Raw genomic sequence first — 20,345 nt, 5'->3', positions numbered from 1 at the left:
CTCTGGGTCTGTTCTGGAAGGCTTCAATTCAAACCCATCTTACCCAGCTTATTAGCTGTGTGACCCTGGACAAGTTTGTTTGCCTCAATTTCCTCACCTGTAAAATGGGGATAATAATAGCATCTACCTCCCAAGGTTGTTGTAAGGATCAAATGAGATAGCAATTGTAAAGCATTTAGCACATTGTAAGCATTATAAAAATGTTAGCTATTATTAAGTTAGATTATGCATATTTTTTTCCAGATAACTACAAAATAGAGATCAATCTTTTCTTATTCATCTGGTGCTCCTCTCCTAAGAAAAGTAATTAGCACACTCTGTAAATCTGTAACAGAAAGAAACCCCAACATGTTCATTTATTTTAGGATTTGAGATGGATTAAAAGGGGCTGTGCAGACAGGAAAGGGAATATAATTGACCTGGCTGACTGGTTGGGTAAATGAACAGGACCAAAGGTCTTTGGGAAAGTAAAATGAAAATACTACTTAGAATATTCCCTCAGAAACACAAGTATCAGGTGGAAGATGCTTCCAGTTTTTCATGAAATGTGTTTGTTTTTTTCTTTGAAGAGTATAAGGCCTAGGTTGATTCCTCAACAAAACAACCTGGATTAAATATCTCTTCCCTGTATCTGAACATTTAGTTGTTAGCCTCAATGACTTAATAAACAACTGCTGACATTTTATTATTTTATTTTGTTTTTGTGGGGCAATGAGGATTAAGTGACTTATCCAGGGTCACACAGCTAGTGTCAAGTGTCTGAGGTCGGATTTGAACTCAGGTCCTCCTGAATCCAGGTTCTGTGCTTTATCCACTGCACCACCTAGCTACCCCAATTGATGACATTTTAGAACATGAATTTTAGGTGGTGATGGTGATGAAGATATTTTAGGGAAGCCTCTTAAAAGCTCTGCCTTTGTCCAAGTAGTAAGAAAATAGACATGGTTCTACCAATTGAAGATGCAAGTATAGTGTTTGATTTTGGGGGGTTTTTGAGGTGAACTAACTTTCATATAATTAAGGTAGATGAGCTTAAATATATCCTCCATAATTGAGTGATTGAGAGGGATTACTTTCCTCTGATCTGTAGGACCAGATACAATCATTATGATAATAATTCTTATTTTCTCAGGAAGCCAAAGTGAGGGAGAAGACAAACGCATTCCATTACTAAAGGAAGTTTTTGAGGCCTTTCCTCACACTCCAGTAAACATTGATATCAAAGTCAACAACAATCTGCTGATTAAGAAGGTATCTTTTTTATTATCAACTTTATTACTCCCTCTGGCTATAATGTAGCATATCCAAATGGAGCTAGAATGGATCTCTTAGAGTGAGACAGACTGTGGGTCCGGAGTCAGTGTTGTTTTAAAGCCCTTTTATGGGAGAGCCTATCTTTAGAATGAGCTTTCAAATTAAAGGCCTGGCCATTTGCTATTTAAGTAATTGACTTATGCCATTTTAAACTAGTTTCTGCATTTTACGGCTCTTTAGGAAGAAATTTATGTTTAGGCATTATTTAATTCATCAGAAAAGTGAGAAATGTAGATAATTTTTAGTTTGTGAGAAAATTTCAAGTTTGGTATTTAAGGTAGTTTAATTTTAGATCACTCACATACTTTAAAATATAGTTGGGTGGGGATGAATTTTTTTTTAATGAAAATAGTGTGAGTGGAATTGGACAAGTTTGCGAGGTTTTGATTTTTCAAATGCAGGTTTCAGAGTTGGTAACTCAGTACAAACGAGAACACTTGACAGTGTGGGGCAATGCCAAATATGAAATTGTAGAAAAGTGTCACAAAGAGGTAAGCACCTTCCCAAAATCAGAACTATTCACTTCTTTTGTTATTTTGTTATTGTGCCTATGAAAGATTACAGTGGTTATTTTTTTCTTGTAGTTCCAGAGCGGTTGTTCTGGTACTTACATAGCAATAAACATAACATTGGGTGGAAGCAGTGGGTCAGCAGACACAGTTGAGACATTTTGCTTTATGGTGGAGGCCTTAGATTTGGGTCATGAATCTTTAAGTTTATGTCAGAATTCTTGACATCGAAAATGAGTTCAAAATAGAGGGAGACTCTAGACCCTACTTTTTAAGAACTGTTTTCTTGTTCACATGCATCTATTAGATGTTTGTCTTAATTAGAAATTTCCTGTTTAATTGGAACCGAGGAGGGATTGTAATTTAAGCTTTGTAGCCTAAGTATCTCTTCCTTCTCCTCCTACGCCTTGTCAAATAAAGTTGAAAAGGCATTCCACCAACTGAATAGTTTCTGGTCAGAAAAGAAGTGTGTTATATGTTTGGGTATACAAAATAGAATATGTCCCAGTGCATCCCCCACCTTCCCATCCCAAGTAGTAATACTAAAATACTAAGGATTACAATTGTGTAATGCCTCCTTGTATAGAAAAGTAATGTGAAAATCCAAAAGTCTTAGAATTCTGTTTAGGCCTTTACTGAATTGAGTGTGATACTCATACAATGTGGGACAAAATGGGCATGATGAGTTGAGAGAGGGGAGGGCTGCCCCCTGCAGTGCATGGAGAAGAGAGGGAGAGAAAGCCGACCTAGCCCCAGCTGGTCAGTCCCAGTTCTGTTACTAAGAGCTAGAAGCCTCTGGTTTGGGGAAATTCTTACTAAAAAGCCCAGATCTCAAACATCCACAATTTTTAGCAACAATCACAATCCCTAATATAGTGGACTATTTATCCTGTGCTTTTTTCTTTCTGGCCTCTTGACTACATTGTAAAACAAGTTGTCGGGGCAGCCAGGTGGCACAGTGGGTAAAGCACCAGCCCTGGATTCAGGAGGGCCTTGAGTTCAAATCCAATTTCAGACACTTGACATGTACTAGCTGTGTGACCCTGGGAAAGTCACTTGCCCCCATTGCCCCACCCCCCAAAAAATGTAAAATAAGTTGTCAGCTTGCTTTGTAATTGAATCATATATTTTATTCTAATTCATTCAGTAACTTTTACTTGTGACCAACAATCACCAATGGCTTTATAAGCATGCAGGTCATTACTACTTAATTGTTCATTTTCATGGTCATTATACAGTATTCCAGTTACTTTGTGGTTTAAACTTTTTCCGGCTGGCCTTGAGAACCTTAATGTCCATATGAATGCTTAATAACTATCGCTAAATTGGACCTCAGCATTGGCACCTGCAGGCCACCCTGCACTAAGTAAGACAGACGTATGGTGGGCTTGGGGAATGCTTTTCACCATAGCAGTGGCTTCATTCTTAGGCATCTCTAGGTTGTGTCTGTCAGGAGAAGGGAACTCAGTGCCTTGGGTCACCTCAGTATCCCATGGGCCAGCCATTCATGTGTATGAATATTTGCAAGACTGTTTTGTTTATAACTGGAAAATACTTTGTATTAAGTTTTAATACGTATCCTACTGAAATTTTAAGGATTACCTACTAGGCCTGTCTTGTTAAGTAGTTGTGAAATAATGCATAATATTATACATGTGTGTTTTGTAGAATTCAGATATCCCCATTCTCTTCAGTCTACAACGTGTTCTGCTCATTCTTGGCCTGTTCTACACTGGCCTCTTGCCCTTTGTGCCCATCTGTGAGCAGTTTTTTGAAATTCCAATGCCTTCTATAATATTGAAGTAAGTGGCCACCCTGTTTTTGTTTTTGTGATTTATCATTTTAAATGACAGGAGAGTTGCTGGTAAAATCCCATAAAAATCAATACCATTGCAAAGGAAAGCTTTGTATACAAACCTATTTCCACATTCTACTGTGACTCATGTTGATACTTTGTTACTCTACTTAACCAGTCACAGTAAATTCTTTATGACTATAATAAATGCTCAGTGTGCTTCTAAGTTGACAATCATTTGTGTGTGTGTGTGTGTGTGTGTGTGTGTGTGTGTCTGTGCTGCATACTTTGTAAGTAGGACGAGAGGGAAAGGAGAAGAGATGCCTTGAGTTGAAGCAAAACTACCTGATCCTTGGAGTCAGAAGCCTTGGGTTTGAATTCTGGCTCTGATACTCATGGTGTGACTGTGGTCAAGTCACTTCAACTTGTCTGTGACTTGGTTTCATCATCTGTAAAATGTGGATAATAATACTTGTATTACTTGCCTGTCTCACAAGCTTTCTGTGAGCAAAGCCTTTTTATAAGCCTTAAAGCTTAAAATGAATAGTTATTATTACTATTATTATTATTCTACTAATGTGTACAAAAGCGATTGTGGGGGGCAGAGGTGGATGTGTTTTAAGTATAAATATGGGGTCATATTCTGCCATCAAGCAGCTCTGGCCCCTTCCATGTTACTCATCCTTTTTCACTTCAAACATCCCAACAGCCTCACCTGAAAAGTTTATCAGACTCTCAAATCACCCACCAAAACAACTACCCAAAAGATCTGGAGCTTGGAGAAAGAAAAGGGTAGGGAAGGTGTGTATGTGATACCTCCCCAAGTCCCCCACTGAATACAAAGCCTTGCTTTTTGAAGGAACAGATCAGCTTTATCTCAAGGTCCTGCAGACTGGGAATGTGATATTGAGCCATGTATTCACCATAACAATTCACTTGCAACAAAAGAATTTGGAGCAATTGCAGAATTCATTATGTTGGGATTTTACCTGTATTAAATATTGCATCAAACCCAAAGCAGAAACATAAAAATAACAAATATACTATGTGTGCAGTATTTATTTAAAAATATTAGTGGATGCTGTTGTGTTTACCTACTATGGTTTCAGTTTTCTAATTTGGTTTTTGTTTATTCTACTCATATTCATTAGCATGTTTCTTCTTGGTAGGCATTTCTGAAAACAAAAAAACCCCTCCTCACAAAAGAATGTTGCTCCCTCGATGATGTATTTTTAAAATTGGCACTTAAGCCACAAATTCCCTCTAACCTTCTACTTTCCTTTAGCACAGATTAGAATCTTAATTCTTTTAAGTATTTCTGAGTGTTCTTTTTAGAAGCAGGTGCTAGGGAGATCAGGAATTTTATGTATGTACAGGTAGATTCCTCTTTCCAAGAAGTGATTTGTGTTTTGAGGGGAGCAGCAGTGAATATGTTCCTAAATGTTAATTTAGAGCCTTAAGTATTTTTTAGTTGTTTCAAAACGTGAACAATTATAAGGGTTTCCTAGGGCAAGACCCTAACTGTATTTAACATGCTGGTTTGAGTTTGAGCTACAGAACCATTTAAAGAGGGGGAGGGTAATTCATTCCTTCAAAAGGAAGAAGAGCTGTAGTTTGGGCCAGGTGGGTTGAATTGGACAAGAGATGATGGAATTTCTGAGAGTGAACATTGTAAATAACAGAATATTTGAGAAAAACTGGAGTTATAGAGAAAGAGAATATAAAGTGAATTGTTCCAGAGAGGAGGGTCTAGGTGACTCTAAAGTGCAATAACAACAGATAGAAAACAGGAAGAGTGGAATTAGGGGGAAGGCTAGGGAATGGAACCCATGATGTACTGATAGATATGGCTGGCTCAGTTCAGGTAACTTTCGTTTGGAAGGTGATATGTCTCTCTTTAACCTGGAGAAAGGCATTTGGAGAGAGGAAGAGAAAGTTTATCCTAGGCTTAATGGTGGAAATTAAGAGATAAAAACTAGCAAGAAGAGGATCCCCAAAGAGTCCCATACTCAAAAAGAAAATAACAGAAAGTACCAGTATACCAAGGTATACCAAGTTGGTAGCACACACTTTTCTCATGTTGGAATGAAGTACCTGAATTGTGCTGAATTATAATAGATCATTTAGAAGAATAGGGTGCCAATAAAAAATGAAAGTGAGGAAAGGACAGGAACCCCTTTACTCCTGCTTTACTCCTGGGCCTTGGCAACAGAAAAGTTAACCTGAAACCAGCATTAACTGTAGCTACCTCTTGGGAGCAGAGATAAGGGATGGGGAAATAAGGGGTGTGGAGGCTGTTTAGTTCATTGGTAAGTTGCTTAGGTTGTTAATTTGTACCTTGATTATTTTTTTCTCAGACTGAAGGAACCACAGAGCATATCAAGAAGTCAAAAGTTTCTCATCTGGCTGGCTGACAGGTAAAATTTTTAATTTCTTTTTTGTTATTCTTTTTTGTTTTTTGTTTTATTTTTTTGGTTTTTGCAGGGCAATGAAGGTTAAGTGACTTGCCCAGGGTTACATGGCTAGTGTCAAGTGTCTGAGGCTGGATTTGAACTCAGGTCCTCCTGAATCCAAGGCCAGTGCTTTATCCATTGCACCACCTAGCTGCCCCCTAATTTCTTTTTTTAAAAAATATGGCTTACTCAAAAACTTTTGTATTAAATACCATTTTTGTATTTGTTGCATTTGGAAAGGAAGGTGATTTTAAAGTAAACGATTGATGAAAACATTTTAAGGATTGTATATTTACAGTGTATGCCAATGGATGTAAGTGAATCACTTTAAGACTTATTTACTAGATGAGTCAGAGAACTGTAATATCATAGCATTTTATTATTTATTTTTTTGGGGGTGAGGCAGTTGGGGTTAAGTGACTTGCCCAGGGTCACACAGCTAGTAAGTGTTAAGTGTCTGAGGCCAGATTTGAACTCAGGTCCTCCTGAATCCAGGGCTGGTACTCTATCCACTGTGCCACCTAGCCCCCATAGAATTTTTAAAGAAACCTACAACAGTCCTTAGAATCATCTAGTCTTAATGCCTTCATTTTTCTTTCTTTCTTTTTCTTTCTCTCTTTTCTTTCTTTTTCTTTCTTTTCTGGAGGTAATCAGGGTTAAGTGATTTTCCTGGGCTCACACAGCTAGTAAGTGTCTGAGGGCCAGTGCTCTATCCACTGTACCACTTAGCTGCCCCTAATCTAATACCTTCCTTTTTAAAAACAGGGAAACTAAGGCTCAGTTTATTTGCTTACATGTGTCAAAAATTGTTTTTATTACCTGTCTCCTACAGAAAAAAAACAGATCAGATCAGAGAAGTTATTTTCATAATTTCTCCTACAGGAAAAACCAGATCAGAGAAATTAATTTTATAATGTCTCCTACAATTTTTTTCCATGCCTGCCCTCCTATGAAAAAAACCAGATCAGAGAACACAATGTCTCCTACAGGAAAAACCAGATCAGAGACAGACAGGAAAAACATAGTACCAGTTTATTTGTCCCAAGAACAAGCAAGCATGAATCATTTGGAGACCCTTTCCAAAGAAGGAGCTCAAAGACTCCCTCTTTCTAAGGCTATATTAGGTTTCTTTGCTCATTGGTTACAGGGTGTTTATCAGTTTCATTAGCATGATACAAGAAAAGTATAAATGACAAATGTTATACTCATTTAACTGTTAATTTGTGATGCAACTCACTTCCTGTGATTAATGTGCTTGGCCTTGAAATCCAGGTGCATACTTCCTTGTGAAGGAAGTTTCTCATTTTAAAGACACATGCTGTTTTCCAAAAGTTCCTTTGTAACTTAAGTGTGTTTGGAACTGAAAACACATTTTCCAATTGAAACATAAGTGGAAGATCCAAATTGTGGCATGCCCCCAAATGTGATAACTTATTTTCTCTTTGAAAACTTGGGAGGCCAGTAATCTATCTCTTCCCATTGTAGCTGGAGTAGGGAGAAGAGGGATTGGTTTTCTCGTGCTGCATCTAGTCACAATAGCTGGAACTGGATTGCATAGACTCTGGGGGATGGAAACCTCATTTCCCCAGATTTGAAGTAGAGGGTGGTCTCAGCACCTGTGACAAGCTGGTGTAAGCTGGGACAGCTTTCTGAACCTAGGTGGTCAGGACTTAGATTCCATCAGGACTATGTAGAAGACCCTTCTTCCTCACTTTCCTCATTCATAGAACCCCCAGCCCCCTTCAAGCTCAGCTGCTCCTGCCCTTCACCATGCCAAGGGGACTTTTTTGGTTTTATTTGCTTTTGAGAACAAATGGTGTTTCCTCAGATAGTATATTAATTCCCTGAAAGTGGGAACTTTCTTGTTTGTCTTTGTATCCCCAGTACCATAGTGGTCTGCAGTGGTATCCCTAGTATCCATACCAGGTACTTAAAGAATACAATTCTTTGGATGACCTTATGCTGTTGGCTAGACAAAGGGAAATGTGGGGTGGAAGATCATGTCCTAAATGCTATTCTGTTTTTCTTTTTATAGGTTGCTAATGAGGAAAGCCTTATTTGACCACCTCACTGCCCGAGGCATTCAGGTATATTTCTGGAAAATATACAAAGGCTGTTTTCTAGTCTTGTTCTTACAAGCAGGAGAGCAATTTTTTTCACTTAAACTTGATCTTAGGATAGCTCATTGTAGCATAGACAAGAACTTTTAGTGAGGGTTAAGAACTTTGGAATTCGGGGGCAGCTAGGTGGCGCAGTGGATAAAGCACCGGCCCTGGATTCAGGAGTACCGGAGTTCAAATCCGGCCTCAGACACTTGACACTTACTAGCTGTGTGACTTTGGGCAAGTCACTTAACCCCATTGCCCCGCAAAAAAAAAAAAAAAAAGAAACTTTGGAATTCTTATCAATTAATTTTTTTTTTGGTGGGTCAATGAAGGTTAAGTGATTTGCTCAGGGTCTCATAGCTAGTAAGTGTCAAGCATTTGAGGCTGGATTTGAACTCAGGTACTCCTGAATCCAGGGCCAGTGCTTTATCCACTGCGCCACCTAGCTAATCCTCATATCAATTAATTATTAATATGCCTGCTAAGGCAAATACGGGTGCTGAGAATACAAGGATGCAGAACAACACCTCCTTGAAAGGAGTCTATAATTCATAATACAAATAATCAACTATAATACAAGGTAGTGATAACAGCTAATATTGATGCAGCGCCTCCTGTGTGCCAGGTGCTCTGCCAAGCACTTTACAATTATTATCTCATTGGATCCTCACAACCACCCTGGGAAATAAGGGCTATTGTTATCCCCATTTTACAGATGAGGAAACAGAGGCAACAGAGTTAAGTGACTTGCCCAGGGTCACACAGCTAGTAAGTGTCAGAGGCTGGATTTGAAAGAATATCATTACAGTTAGAGGAAGGTTACAGGGAAGGCTTCACGGAGGAGGTGACAGACAAGCTGAGCCTTGAAAGAAAAGGATTTTAGCATGTGGCAACACAGACTGGGTGAACCTGAGCAAGTCACCTGTCTTCTGAGTGACCCACACAGCTCTCTTAAGACTGTAAGTTATGGAACAGTTGTGTTCCAGGCACAGTATCTAAGTGCTGGGAAGACAAATTCAAGAAGAAAACCAGGCAAGTCCCAGGGCTCAAGATACTTACATGTTATCTAATGAGGGAATACAACATATAAAAGGAAGCCCGAGGCAGGGCTGGGGTGGGGGTGCTAAACAAAGACACCTGGTGCAGAGCCATGGAAGAGAAGTCTTGAAGTACAACCTAGAGAGCAATAAGAAGAGGCCAGCCCAGGGCCTTCCTTAAATGAGGATTCTGGGACAAACCCAAAAAAGGGAACAATGGGATTTTTGCATTGTCAATTTACTTTGGCAGTGAAGGCTGATTTGAAGATGGGAGAGATGAGAGACAGGAAGACCTAGTTGGGAGGCTATTGCACAAGTCCAGGTAATAGGGTCTAAACTAGGCTAGCAGCAGTGGAAATGGAAAAGAAAGGGTTGACGATTCACAGCTTAGTGCAGATATAACCGACACAAGTGGCAACTGATTAAATGTAGAAGGGGACTAGTCAAAGATAATTCCAAAGTTAAATGGTGCAGTTGTCTGCAGAAAGAAAGGAAGTTGGTAACCGGGACAGACTTTCGAGAGAAGATGATGGATTCATTTTGGAGTGTGTTAAGTTTAAGATAGATGTTTGTGGAACATCCAGCTAGAGCTGTTCATAGTTGGGAATTCTAGATTGGAAGTCAGGGAGAGGATGAGTTCTAAAGCTATAAATTGAGGAATCATCCAGTTAGGGATCATTAAAGCCATGAAATTGCCAGATGACCTTGGGGGACAGTCACAGTTAGGAGAAGAATGAGGAATCAAAGAAGTAGGTAGAGATGGAGAGGTCAGAGTAATGAAGGGGGGAAGAGGAGAGGAGAGAACATGTAGGAACACAGTAATTAGCAAAAGAGGCCATTAGATTTGGCAAGTAAGAGGTTATTGGTGCTGTCAGAGAGAATGGTCTGGTATATGGTGGAGATAAAAAGGGGATGGGGTGATAGAAGCCAGAGTATAGGAATTGACGAGTAAATTGCATGTAAGGAGGTGTTGTTCAGTCATCTTCAGTTGCATCCTACACTTCATGACCCCATTTGGGGTTTTGGTTTGCCATGCTTTCTCCAGTTCATCTTTCAGATGAAGAAATTGAGGCAAACAGGGTTAAGTGACTTGCCCAGGGTCACACAACTAGTGTCTCAGGTCATATTTGAACTCAAGAAGATGAGTCCTCCTGACTCTAGGTCCTGTGACAAGTGACTCTGCACCATGGTGCCACCTAGCTGCCTGATGAGGGGGTAGAAACAGGCTTTTTTAGAAGTCAGACCGTGAAGGAAAAAGGAAGTTTGTATTTCAGACAAACAGCGTTAAGGGAGGAGCTTTTTTTATGCCTGCCTCTGCCTTTAATGCTTCTGGCTCACTGAATGCATGACACAAAAAGGCTTTAGGTGTCCTGCCTTGTTTTTAGTAAGAATTCAGTGGAAATTTATTTTGGAAGGTGGGGCAGTTGGGAGTAGAGGATATATTATCTTTTAAAATTTTTTTAAATTAAATTAATTTTTTTTTTTTGCGGGGCAATGAGGGTTAAGTGACTTGCCCAGGGTCACACAGCTAGTAAGTGTTAAGTGTCTGAGGCTGGATTTGAACTCAGGTCCTCCTGAATCCAGGGCCAGTGCTTTATATACTGCGCCACCTAGTCCCCCCTCAAGGATATATTATCTTAAGTTAGATTTTCATGTATATGTAAAGGGAGGAATGGCTAAGGGGAGTGGATCCCAATCTTGACCTTTGGTAAGTGGGATCAAGGTTGAATTTTTCTGAAGTGGTCAATGAATTTTTTAAACTTCATATAAGACTCCTGACCAAATGCATTGGGATTGCAGTGATGAAGTGCTATCACGAGAAGGCATAGTATGCTCTGTTTTTACATTTTTTCTTATTCTTCTACCTTTAGGTATATGTTTGGGTACTAAATGAAGAACATGAATACAAAAAAGCTTTTGATTTGGGAGCAACTGGGGTGATGACAGACTATCCAACAAAGCTTAAGGAATTTTTACACAATTATGCATAAGTCAACATAAAAAAGGCATTCGAAGAAGACTAAGGAATATTCTTTTTTTCAGCACCACATAAATAAGCCGTTTCTAGAATGGTAAAAGATGTAATCAATTGAGTTTCATTACCTCATTTTTAAGCCTGATTCACAGTGTAGAAACTATAATGTATATTTATTTTAAAGTATATTCCAGATTTTATGTTTGTACATGGTTTGTTTAGAAAGCTAACATTGATTGGGATAGGGCAGGTAGAAGATGAATAGGGGATCAAGATTTCTGCATTCTACCTATTGTGGATCAAGATTTCTGCATTCTATCTATTGCAAGCAATTTGCAAATCACAGACTAACACTAATGGACTTGGTAAAATCCTGGACTTTGAAGGATCTTGACATTCACTGGGCTGAGAACAGTTAATCAGCAAAACTAAATTATTGGAAAACTTCAGTCATTCTTTTTATTTCTGGTCATATTGCTAGCCTGCACTGTGAAAAAGAAACCAGTAGAAGGAGCAGTCAAAAAAACAAACACAACAGTGATGTAGTTGTCTGACAAGACAAGATCAGTAGTGAGTCTCATAGAAGTAATTGGAAATACCACCACTTGACCAGAAACAAAATCTGTAGACTGAATTAATTTTTCTTTGGCTGTTGTTATATACTTTTGTTAATAAGAATGTTAGAGACTAATCTTTGAAGTCTTTTGGGGTGTGTGTGTGTGTGTGTGTGTGTGTGTGTGTGTGTGTACACATATGTACGTACCATCAACTCTGTGGCTAACTTTGTTTTCATTGTAAACATTGCAAAGTAGACTTGTAGGTTATTATTGAGACTAGAGCCTCTCAAGAAACGGAAGATTACAATTTGTAAAAAGGCCTAATTGTATTTTGTAGGCCTGTTTCTGGATGTACAAAACCACTTTGATTCTTCAGCATCTTCATTATGTTAAAGAAAGTGACATCATTGTTTCCATACTTTTGGATAACTCCACCTGATCTGTATCCACTGTTTTGCTAACCAAGTAGTCCCTTTTGAGTGTTAGCTGGAAAGAAGATTTCCCAACATTCTAAGACTCCCTCTCTCAGCCTTTCTTCTATAACTATGTGTAAATCTATTCCTAATCCTTTTGAGTATTTGTCACAGTTGGGGTCTCTGACCATTGGTCAGCAGTAGACCATGCTCTACAATAGGGCAGGTGAGATCTCAGACACTTGTCATTTGTAAACCATTTTCTCATGAAGGATAATCACTCTCTCCCATGAGGGTAAAAATAGCATTTTTTTTTTTGGAACAGAAATAAAGTTTTCCAAGGACATGCTGAAGTCTCTTGGTGTGTTTGTTTTTAACTGTTGTAGTACCAAACAAGTTTTGACATTTTTAACTGAACTTAATAGTTGGTGAATTAATTGATAAAGGTGAACCCATACACCTGAAATTTATTTCTAAACTAAAGAAAGGGAAGGAGGAAGTAGCTAACTAACATGCTTAATAACTTAATATTGTTTAGTTAATGGGAAGACTGGAGATATAGTGGGGGAAAAGGGAAAAATGGGACCTCAAGGACACCTTAGTCTTTGTGAATAGTAATATCTCATCAACCCTGTTCTAATAGGTAACAAAGCACCCCATATAATAATGTGATATAGAGGAACAGGTGCCTGAGCCAGAGTCCACAAGGACTTGGGCTCCAATCCCCTGATGCTTACTATATGTCTTAACTACTTCTCTGCCTGTTTCCTTCATCTATGAAAGGGAGATCCTAATATCTGTAGTATTTATCTCACAGGACTGTCAGTCAGGGTCACATGAAATGAAGTACATATTTGTTGTTCTTTGCAAGCTTTAAAAGTTATTATTCTAGTGAAGTAGTCCAACTGTCCATGGTTGCAATTGTGACCACTTCAAATGCCACACCTGGGTTTATCATGAGCATTGTTGACAGGGAGCCTTCTGAAATGCATTATACATTTCAACATGTCTTTAAAAGAGAAGATACTGAATGTAATTTGATTTTTCCTTGGCGTTGCAAGGTCATCATTTTGAATATCTAGTCTTTGAACTCAGTGGTAATGCAGTTTTGCATGTGCGGTTAGAGTGTTTCGACCACCTCTCTCATCTTCCAGCTATCAGCTGACACTTCTGCAAGCTGACACCCATCCCTACGAATTCTGTGGCACCTCTGGTTTGCTGTGTCTGATCTCCTTGAGGACCAGAAAGCCAGATAGCCAAGCTTGTTCTGAATTAACGATAAATCATTAAATAAATGATGAAGCAGTGTGTGGGAAAGTGAATAGAAAGCTGAATTGGGGGAAGGACTTTTTTCATTGGAAGCCTTGTATGTTGGTGATGAGAGGTAGTTTTACACAGTGGGAAGACCATGGACTAGAATCTGATTATCCCAAACCTATGAAATCATATGTCTGGAAGCAACCCCCAAAAAAAACCAAACCAAACCTCTGAGAGCCTAAAGTTACCTGGCTTTAGTGTACAAGCTTGGGACTACTATTTGAGTTGTTCAACAGCCTTTTTCATTTGAATTTGAAATGGTATCCTGAGGCAAGACTCAAATTTGCTGAAGGTCTGTTTTGGATAAATAGGTTGCTATAGCTAGCATTTTATTATTTGTGGATGTTTGTTTTTTTGAGACTGACAACAGCCCTTGGGGTGTAGATTTTTATAGAGGCTCAGAGAAATTGTGTATCTTGCTTATAGTCAGTCATCTGTCCAGTAAATAAATGGTACAGCTAGGACCGAACCTAAGTTTCAGGATTCCAAATACAAGTGCTCTTTTTATTAGCTACTGATAATATTATTTGAGCATCTAGGTGGCACAGTGGATAGAGAGCTGGGCCTCTTTAAATCTGGCCTCAGAACTTCCTAGCTGTGTGACCCTGGGCATGTCACTTAACCCTGTTTGCCTCAGTTTCCTCATCTGTAAAATGAGCAAGAATAGAAAATGGCAAACCACCCCAGTATCTACTGTGGAAAAGAGGGTTCCTTAAATATTTTGTTTTCTATGAGAAATTATCGATTTAAACTGAAAGCTTCTTGAGGGCAGGGACCCAAGTCTTATACTTTCTTTTATCCCCACTGTCTGGTGTAGTGCCATATAGATGTGTGTGTGGTAGGTACTCAAGCTGGTCCTGTGTGGTTTTATATAGATGTGTGTGTATGTGTGTAATAGGTAATCCAACTTATGGGAGCAATCCTCATTAAGTGTTTTGTTTCAGATTGGTCACATTTAGTCAATGACTTCTTATTTTGGGATGAAATTATGTTTTAAAGTGAACTTAACTAGGAATATGGGGTAGCAAAATACTTCATTCTACCAGCACTTATTAAGTACTATGGCTTTTCTTAGAAATAGATTTAGATTTGCAAGGCAGATGTACTCCTTAGAGTGAGATAATTTCCTTCTTTCAGGAATGTGTGCTCCTAATTAAGGTAACCAGTACCAGCTGGATGATGCTACTTTGGAGTGTGAACTGTTTTGACCAAATGATTAAACCCTCTCCAGATGCAGGAAAAGTTGTAGCTCATTCAGCTGGAAATTCTTTTAAAATTTTTTAATAGCCCCTGAAAACTTAATCGTATAAATATTGATTAATCACAAATGACCTATTAACATGAAAAGAAAATACCAATTAAAACAAGATTTAAAAGAAACATCACACTAAGGCACAGAGTGGTGCCTTTGCTTTCATCTCTACTTAATATTTAAAAATAGCTACTGACTTAATAAATGGAGCCTCAAGCTCACTCTGAGATACTTCTCAGGGTCAGAATCCTTCCCTGCTCAGTGATCCCAGAGATGAGAAAACCTTGTGAGCAGCTTTCTTCCAGCCTTTGTCTTTTCAGAGTAAGATGTTATCTTTACTTCCTAATGAGCTCTGGGACTAACTTCCCTGGTAATTAGCTGTTCTTTTCTTTGCCATTACCTCCCTCTTTGCTTCCTTCTCTTTTTCCTCCTTTGTTCTTTCACACATCCTTACAGAAAGAAGGTGAGATGAGAGACAATTTAAAGCTGCCTTAAAGAAAACATGGGGTCATGCTTAGTGCCCAGTGACTCAACTCTCCAATTAAGATTACATTTGACAAGCCTAGCTAATTAACAATGAGGTGATATATTTAGCCAACCTATATTTTATAACCTCTACCTGCCTGCAATGATTTTTCCCCTCCTATAAACAAAAGGTTCTTAAACCTTTTCCCTATAGACTGTTTCAAGAAATACACCTGGGAATTGTGTTCATCTTTGTTTTTCTCTCAGACTGGAGCAGAAGTTTTCTAATTTATCTTGAACTTTTTTGATTTTTGTTTTGTTTTGTTTTGTCAATATCCCTTCCAGGTCATATATGTATGAGTCAAGCTTGCTATAAGATGATATTTACAATGAGCTTTTCTGTAGTCTTCTTTTGGGGGTCTGTGACAATTTCATCAACACTGTTATATCCATTGGCTCTTTATACAAAAGACTCTTCCATATTATCACTAACCCAAACCCTAATTTCATATCTCTTGACTATCCGCTTCCCCCAAACTAAATTTATTGCCTTTCCTGGAAAACTCTATTCTGTCAGTGGCAGTCTCCCATATTTGGAATCTGTATTGTCTTTTCCCCTTGCATTGAATTACCATCTAGTCCTCTGCAGTCTCTCAACTCTTTCCCCACCTCTTTACTCCCACTGTTATCACGTCACTGCTACAGGTCTTCACTGATACCCAACCATCATCTTACCTAAGAGGTCTGTCTCCACTCTCTTCCCATTTCTTTCACACTTTCCATCCTTCAGTCTACCACCACTGCCAAGCTAAATTTATGAACAGATCTGGTCCTCTTCTCAGACTCATCCCCTCTTCTCCTAGTGCAGACTATGGGAAATTCAAGCATTTTTGCCTGCCATTCAAGGCCCCTATGAATTTGATAACACAAACAGCCTTATCTTTGTCTGGTTCTCTACTGGCAAACCTAAGACTTTGCCATTGCATACACCCCATTTTTCTTGCCTCCACACCCTGTTTCATATTCCTGGAAACTTTCCCTAGTTCAACTCAAATATTGCCTCTTCCATGAAGCCTTCCTTCATTTCCCAGTAATGACTTATACTGCCCTTAGACCTCACACTCAACATTTTGTTTGTATTTCTCTTTGGCACTCAGCCAGGCATTATTTTGTATTGTTATTATTTGTGTCAGTTATGAAATCCTCAGGGGAAATTTCTAAGGATCATAGACTTTCTTGTAGAGACGTTGGCTCTCAATCAGAATAGGTTTGAAATCCTATAGAACATCTAATTTTGATGATCAAGAAAGACCAAAAAAAGAGTTGTAAATTGTTAATGATGCCCAACTTCAAGTTCTATAATTATTCACAGGAACAAAAAGTTTCACTCAAGCCTGTATCTTTTAGATTTTGTTGGTTGAATGGATACATATATAGCATTTGGAACTGGAAGGAATCTAAGGTCACCTACTTCAACTCCCTTACTTCACAGATGAGGAGAAACCCAGGGGTTTAACTTTTCCCCCAAGCCGTACAGGTATGAAATAGAGGCTGTGATTTGAACCCAGGTCTTAGGACTCCAAATCTATTGCTCTTTCTTCTGTATATTTAGTGATCACTTAAGCAGACCCACTGATCCCTGGAATAAAAGATGAAAGTATCCTGTAGGAACTGAGTTATCATGGGTAAACCTCTAAACCAGTTTTCAGTAGAGTTGGGATAAATTTGGATTTTCAAGGCAAATTCAGTTCTAGGCCTGCTCTTTGTTTTAAAAAACAACAAAACTGTGAAAGATGTTCAGTTGCTTGCCTCCTATGGGCTCCAGTGTCCTAACTGGTAAAAATGAGAGGATTGGACAAGAGATCTTGAATGCCTCTATCGGTTTTCTGATCCTCAGACACTATACTTCCAAACAACATCCCTCGAGGAGAGTGTCTAAACTTTGTAGGTCACCCAAGCATCATACACTACAAATTCTTAGTGTTTCACAGATATCAAAAATCGGAAAAGACCTTAGACCAACCTATACATAAAAAAAGAAAAAAAAATGTTCCTCTCCCTCACTCCCAAATAGTAGTTTTACAAATGATCAACCAACCCTTGACTGCAGACCACAACGTAAGGAGGAACACATTACCCCCAGAGGCAGCCCATTCCCTCCCCCCTTTTTTTTTGTGGGGCTATGGGGGTTAAGTGACTTGCCCAGGGTCACACAGCTAGTAAGTGTCAAGTGTCTGAGGTCAGATTTGAACTCAGGTACTCCTGAATCCAGGGCCTGTGCTTTATTCATTGCCACCTAGCTGCCCTTGCAGCTTAGCTTCTAACGGGAGGAAACAACACCTATGAAGGTTTCAGCTGCAAGTTAGAGGGAAAGGTCCCATAACAAAGCAGATGGTAATGCCTTTTCTTAAGAGAAGGTTATTTCCATGTATAAAATTCTATCAGGGTTTGATGAGCCATTTGAGAGTGGCAAGGATTTTGGTGGCAAGAGCTTTCTTTGCTGGGTCTTCAGTAGCTGTGACTGGAGCCCTTGCAGAAGCAGTTGCCAGGTTACATCTCCATAGGGTTTGGTTGTTTCCCAGGATGATGGCCATGGGTACTGGACTGATTACTCTTTCCCAGACTCTTGGGTTCAGAGTTTTGGGCTGTCTTTCTTCATTGGGGTGGGAGAGGAAATGTTAGTCAAGTTGGTAGTGGTAGTTTGACTTGACCTGGTATATCTCCTAACTCTCCTTCAGGATACCTTGATACTTTACCTAAGCTGTATTGCCTGTCTTGTGTCTAAACCAGTAGAAAAATATCAATAGTTCCAGGTTAAGTTAAGCTCCCTGGTGTACTCCATTGTTGAAATAAACATCAAATGGGGCAGCTAGGTGGTGCAGTGGATAAAACACTGGCCCTGGAGTCAAGAGGACCTGAGTTCAAATACGACCTCAGACACTTGATACTTACTAGCTGTGTGACCCTGGGCAAGTCACTTAACCCCAATTGCCTCACCAAAAACCAAACAAAGAACCCCCCCCTCCCCCGCCAAAAGAAATAAACATCAAACCAAGTAACTGGACTTCCAGCCACTTCCTAATCCACTTACTTGTATTTTTAGTGCAATGATCTCCAAAGTATGGAAAGAACAATATCTCTTGAATCTGTCCCACCTGCTGCATTTACATCCTGGTTCAGAACCTCATCATCTCTCACCTGAACTATAGCAATGGTGTCCTAATTCGTCTTCCCCTTTTTCCAAATCATACTCCACTCAGGAATGACCAAAGTGATCTACTTTCCCAATGTGCCAATACAACCATGTCACACACCCCTAGCCCACCCTACCCTCCTCAAACTCTGTGTGTGTGTGTGTGTGTGTGTGTGTGTGTGTGTGTCCATCCCCAGTGCTTCTAGGATTGTATATGAACTCCAATTTTAGGCATTTATTATATGTTACCCTCCACTAATTGCATGCTACCATACAGCCAAACTGTCTACCTTATTTTTTTGTACAAAAACACAATGAAAATACCCAAACAATAGAAAATTAAGGTTTAACACTACCTCTTAAGCTTACCACCTAAAGAATGGATTTATACTGACATTTTTCTACTGAATTGAAACCAGAGAAAGCTTGCTTTTGCTTTTTTTTTTTTTCATTCTGTATAGTGAATACATACAGAAAAAAACAAAAATCCTTCTGGAAATTTTGTTTACTAATAGTTATAGTGATGTACTGACTTGTATTGTGCATCTTTCAATAAAAAGAATCTTAAAAAGATTCACCTGGGCAGCTATGTGGTACAGTAGATAAAGCACTGGCCCTGGATTTAGAACGACCTGAGTTTAAATCCAGTCTCAGACACTTGACACTAGCTGTGTGACCCTGGGCAAGTCACTTAACCCTCATTGCTCTGGGGAAAAAAAAAAGATTCACCTATTTTACTAGCCACTTTAATCAAAGTAACTGAATAATAACAACTACTATGTCCAAGTCCTTCCTATCCTCCAGGACATAGATAGGAATTTAAAAAACATAAATTACATTGTTTTTGCTAAAAATGTTAATATTTTAGGAAAAACAATGAGGTTTTATACCATTCCTTTTAAAACATTTATTTCATTTTCTTTTCCTCTCAAAACATCTGTTTTTCTTTATGTTTTATAATATAAACTATGTCAATGCAGAAAAAATGTATAATATACTGAGGACACTTGCTCAGAATTTTTTTTTTACTAAGAACTAGGGTTCATAATCCAAAAAATGAAAAACAGTTGGTCCATCTCTTCCTTCCTTCCTTCCTTCCTTCCTTCCTTCCTTCCTTCCTTCCTTCCTTCCTTCCTTCCTTCCTTCCTTCCTTCCTTCCTTCCTTCCTTCCTTCCTTCCTTCCTTCCTTCCTTCCTTCCTTCCTTCCTTCCTTCTTTCTTTCTTTCTTTCCGGCAATCAGTGTTAAATAGCTTGTCTTAGGGTTATACAGCTAATAAGTGTCTGAGGCCAGATTTGAACTAGGATCCTTCTGACACCAAGACTGATGCTCTATTCACTGTACCACCTACCTGCCCCCATCCATCCTTTTCACTGAGTTCAAATCCTGCCTCGGACACTCAGCAGCTATGTGACCCTGGGCAAGTCATTTAATTTGTTTGCCTCAGTTTCCTCATCTGTAAAATGATCTGGAGAAGGAAATGTCAAACTACTCCGGTATCTTTGCTAAGAAAACTTCAAGTGGTGGGGCAGCTAGGTGGTGCAGTAAATAAAGCACCGGCCCTGGATTCAAGAGGACCTGAGTTCAAATATAACCTCAGACACTTGACACTAGCTGTGTGATCCTGGACAAGTCACTTAACCCTCATTGCCCCGCAAAAAAAAAAAAAAAAAGTCAGGACTGAATACCCCTTTATCAAAACTTTCCTAAAATCTAAGTAAACTCTACTGATAGACCAGTTTAGTAAAGTTGTCAGAGAATAAAATAAAATTAGTCTAACATGCCTCCTAATAAAGTTACAAGGCACTTTTTGATCATTGTTTCTTTTTCTAGATTTTCACTAGCAGTGTCTTTAATAGTAAATTCTAGAATTTTTCCAGGAATTGAAATTAGGTTTACTGGCCTATTGTCTGCAAAATCTATTTTCCCTCCCCCTCCCTGTTTAAAAACAACAACTGGGAT

The 20,345-nt window shown here is 39.0% G+C and overlaps 1 protein-coding gene across 2 annotated transcripts in view; it reads left to right on the top strand.

Moving 5' to 3' along the window:
• Positions 1-12,504, top strand: part of GDPD1 (glycerophosphodiester phosphodiesterase domain containing 1) — a 67,331-nt gene extending 54,827 nt beyond the window's left edge. Inside the window, exons 5-11 of one of the 2 annotated variants that reach the window (XM_043964005.1) lie at positions 1,133-1,251; positions 1,716-1,805; positions 3,492-3,625; positions 5,976-6,035; positions 8,107-8,158; positions 10,704-10,744; positions 11,085-12,504. In XM_043964005.1, coding sequence (XP_043819940.1) covers positions 1,133-1,251; positions 1,716-1,805; positions 3,492-3,625; positions 5,976-6,035; positions 8,107-8,158; positions 10,704-10,718 — 470 coding nt within the window. In that variant the 3' untranslated portion in view covers positions 10,719-10,744; positions 11,085-12,504. The remainder of the gene's footprint in view (positions 1-1,132; positions 1,252-1,715; positions 1,806-3,491; positions 3,626-5,975; positions 6,036-8,106; positions 8,159-10,703; positions 10,745-11,084) is intronic. The other variant, XM_043964004.1, reaches the window with a different exon arrangement.
• Positions 12,505-20,345: the final 7,841 nt, after the last annotated feature.

The sequence above is a fragment of the Dromiciops gliroides genome, chromosome 4, assembly GCF_019393635.1.
Source record: "Dromiciops gliroides isolate mDroGli1 chromosome 4, mDroGli1.pri, whole genome shotgun sequence".
Lineage (NCBI taxonomy): Eukaryota > Metazoa > Chordata > Mammalia > Microbiotheria > Microbiotheriidae > Dromiciops > Dromiciops gliroides.
Note: the sequence above shows the minus strand (reverse complement) of the source record. Positions and strands in the feature narration are given on the sequence as shown.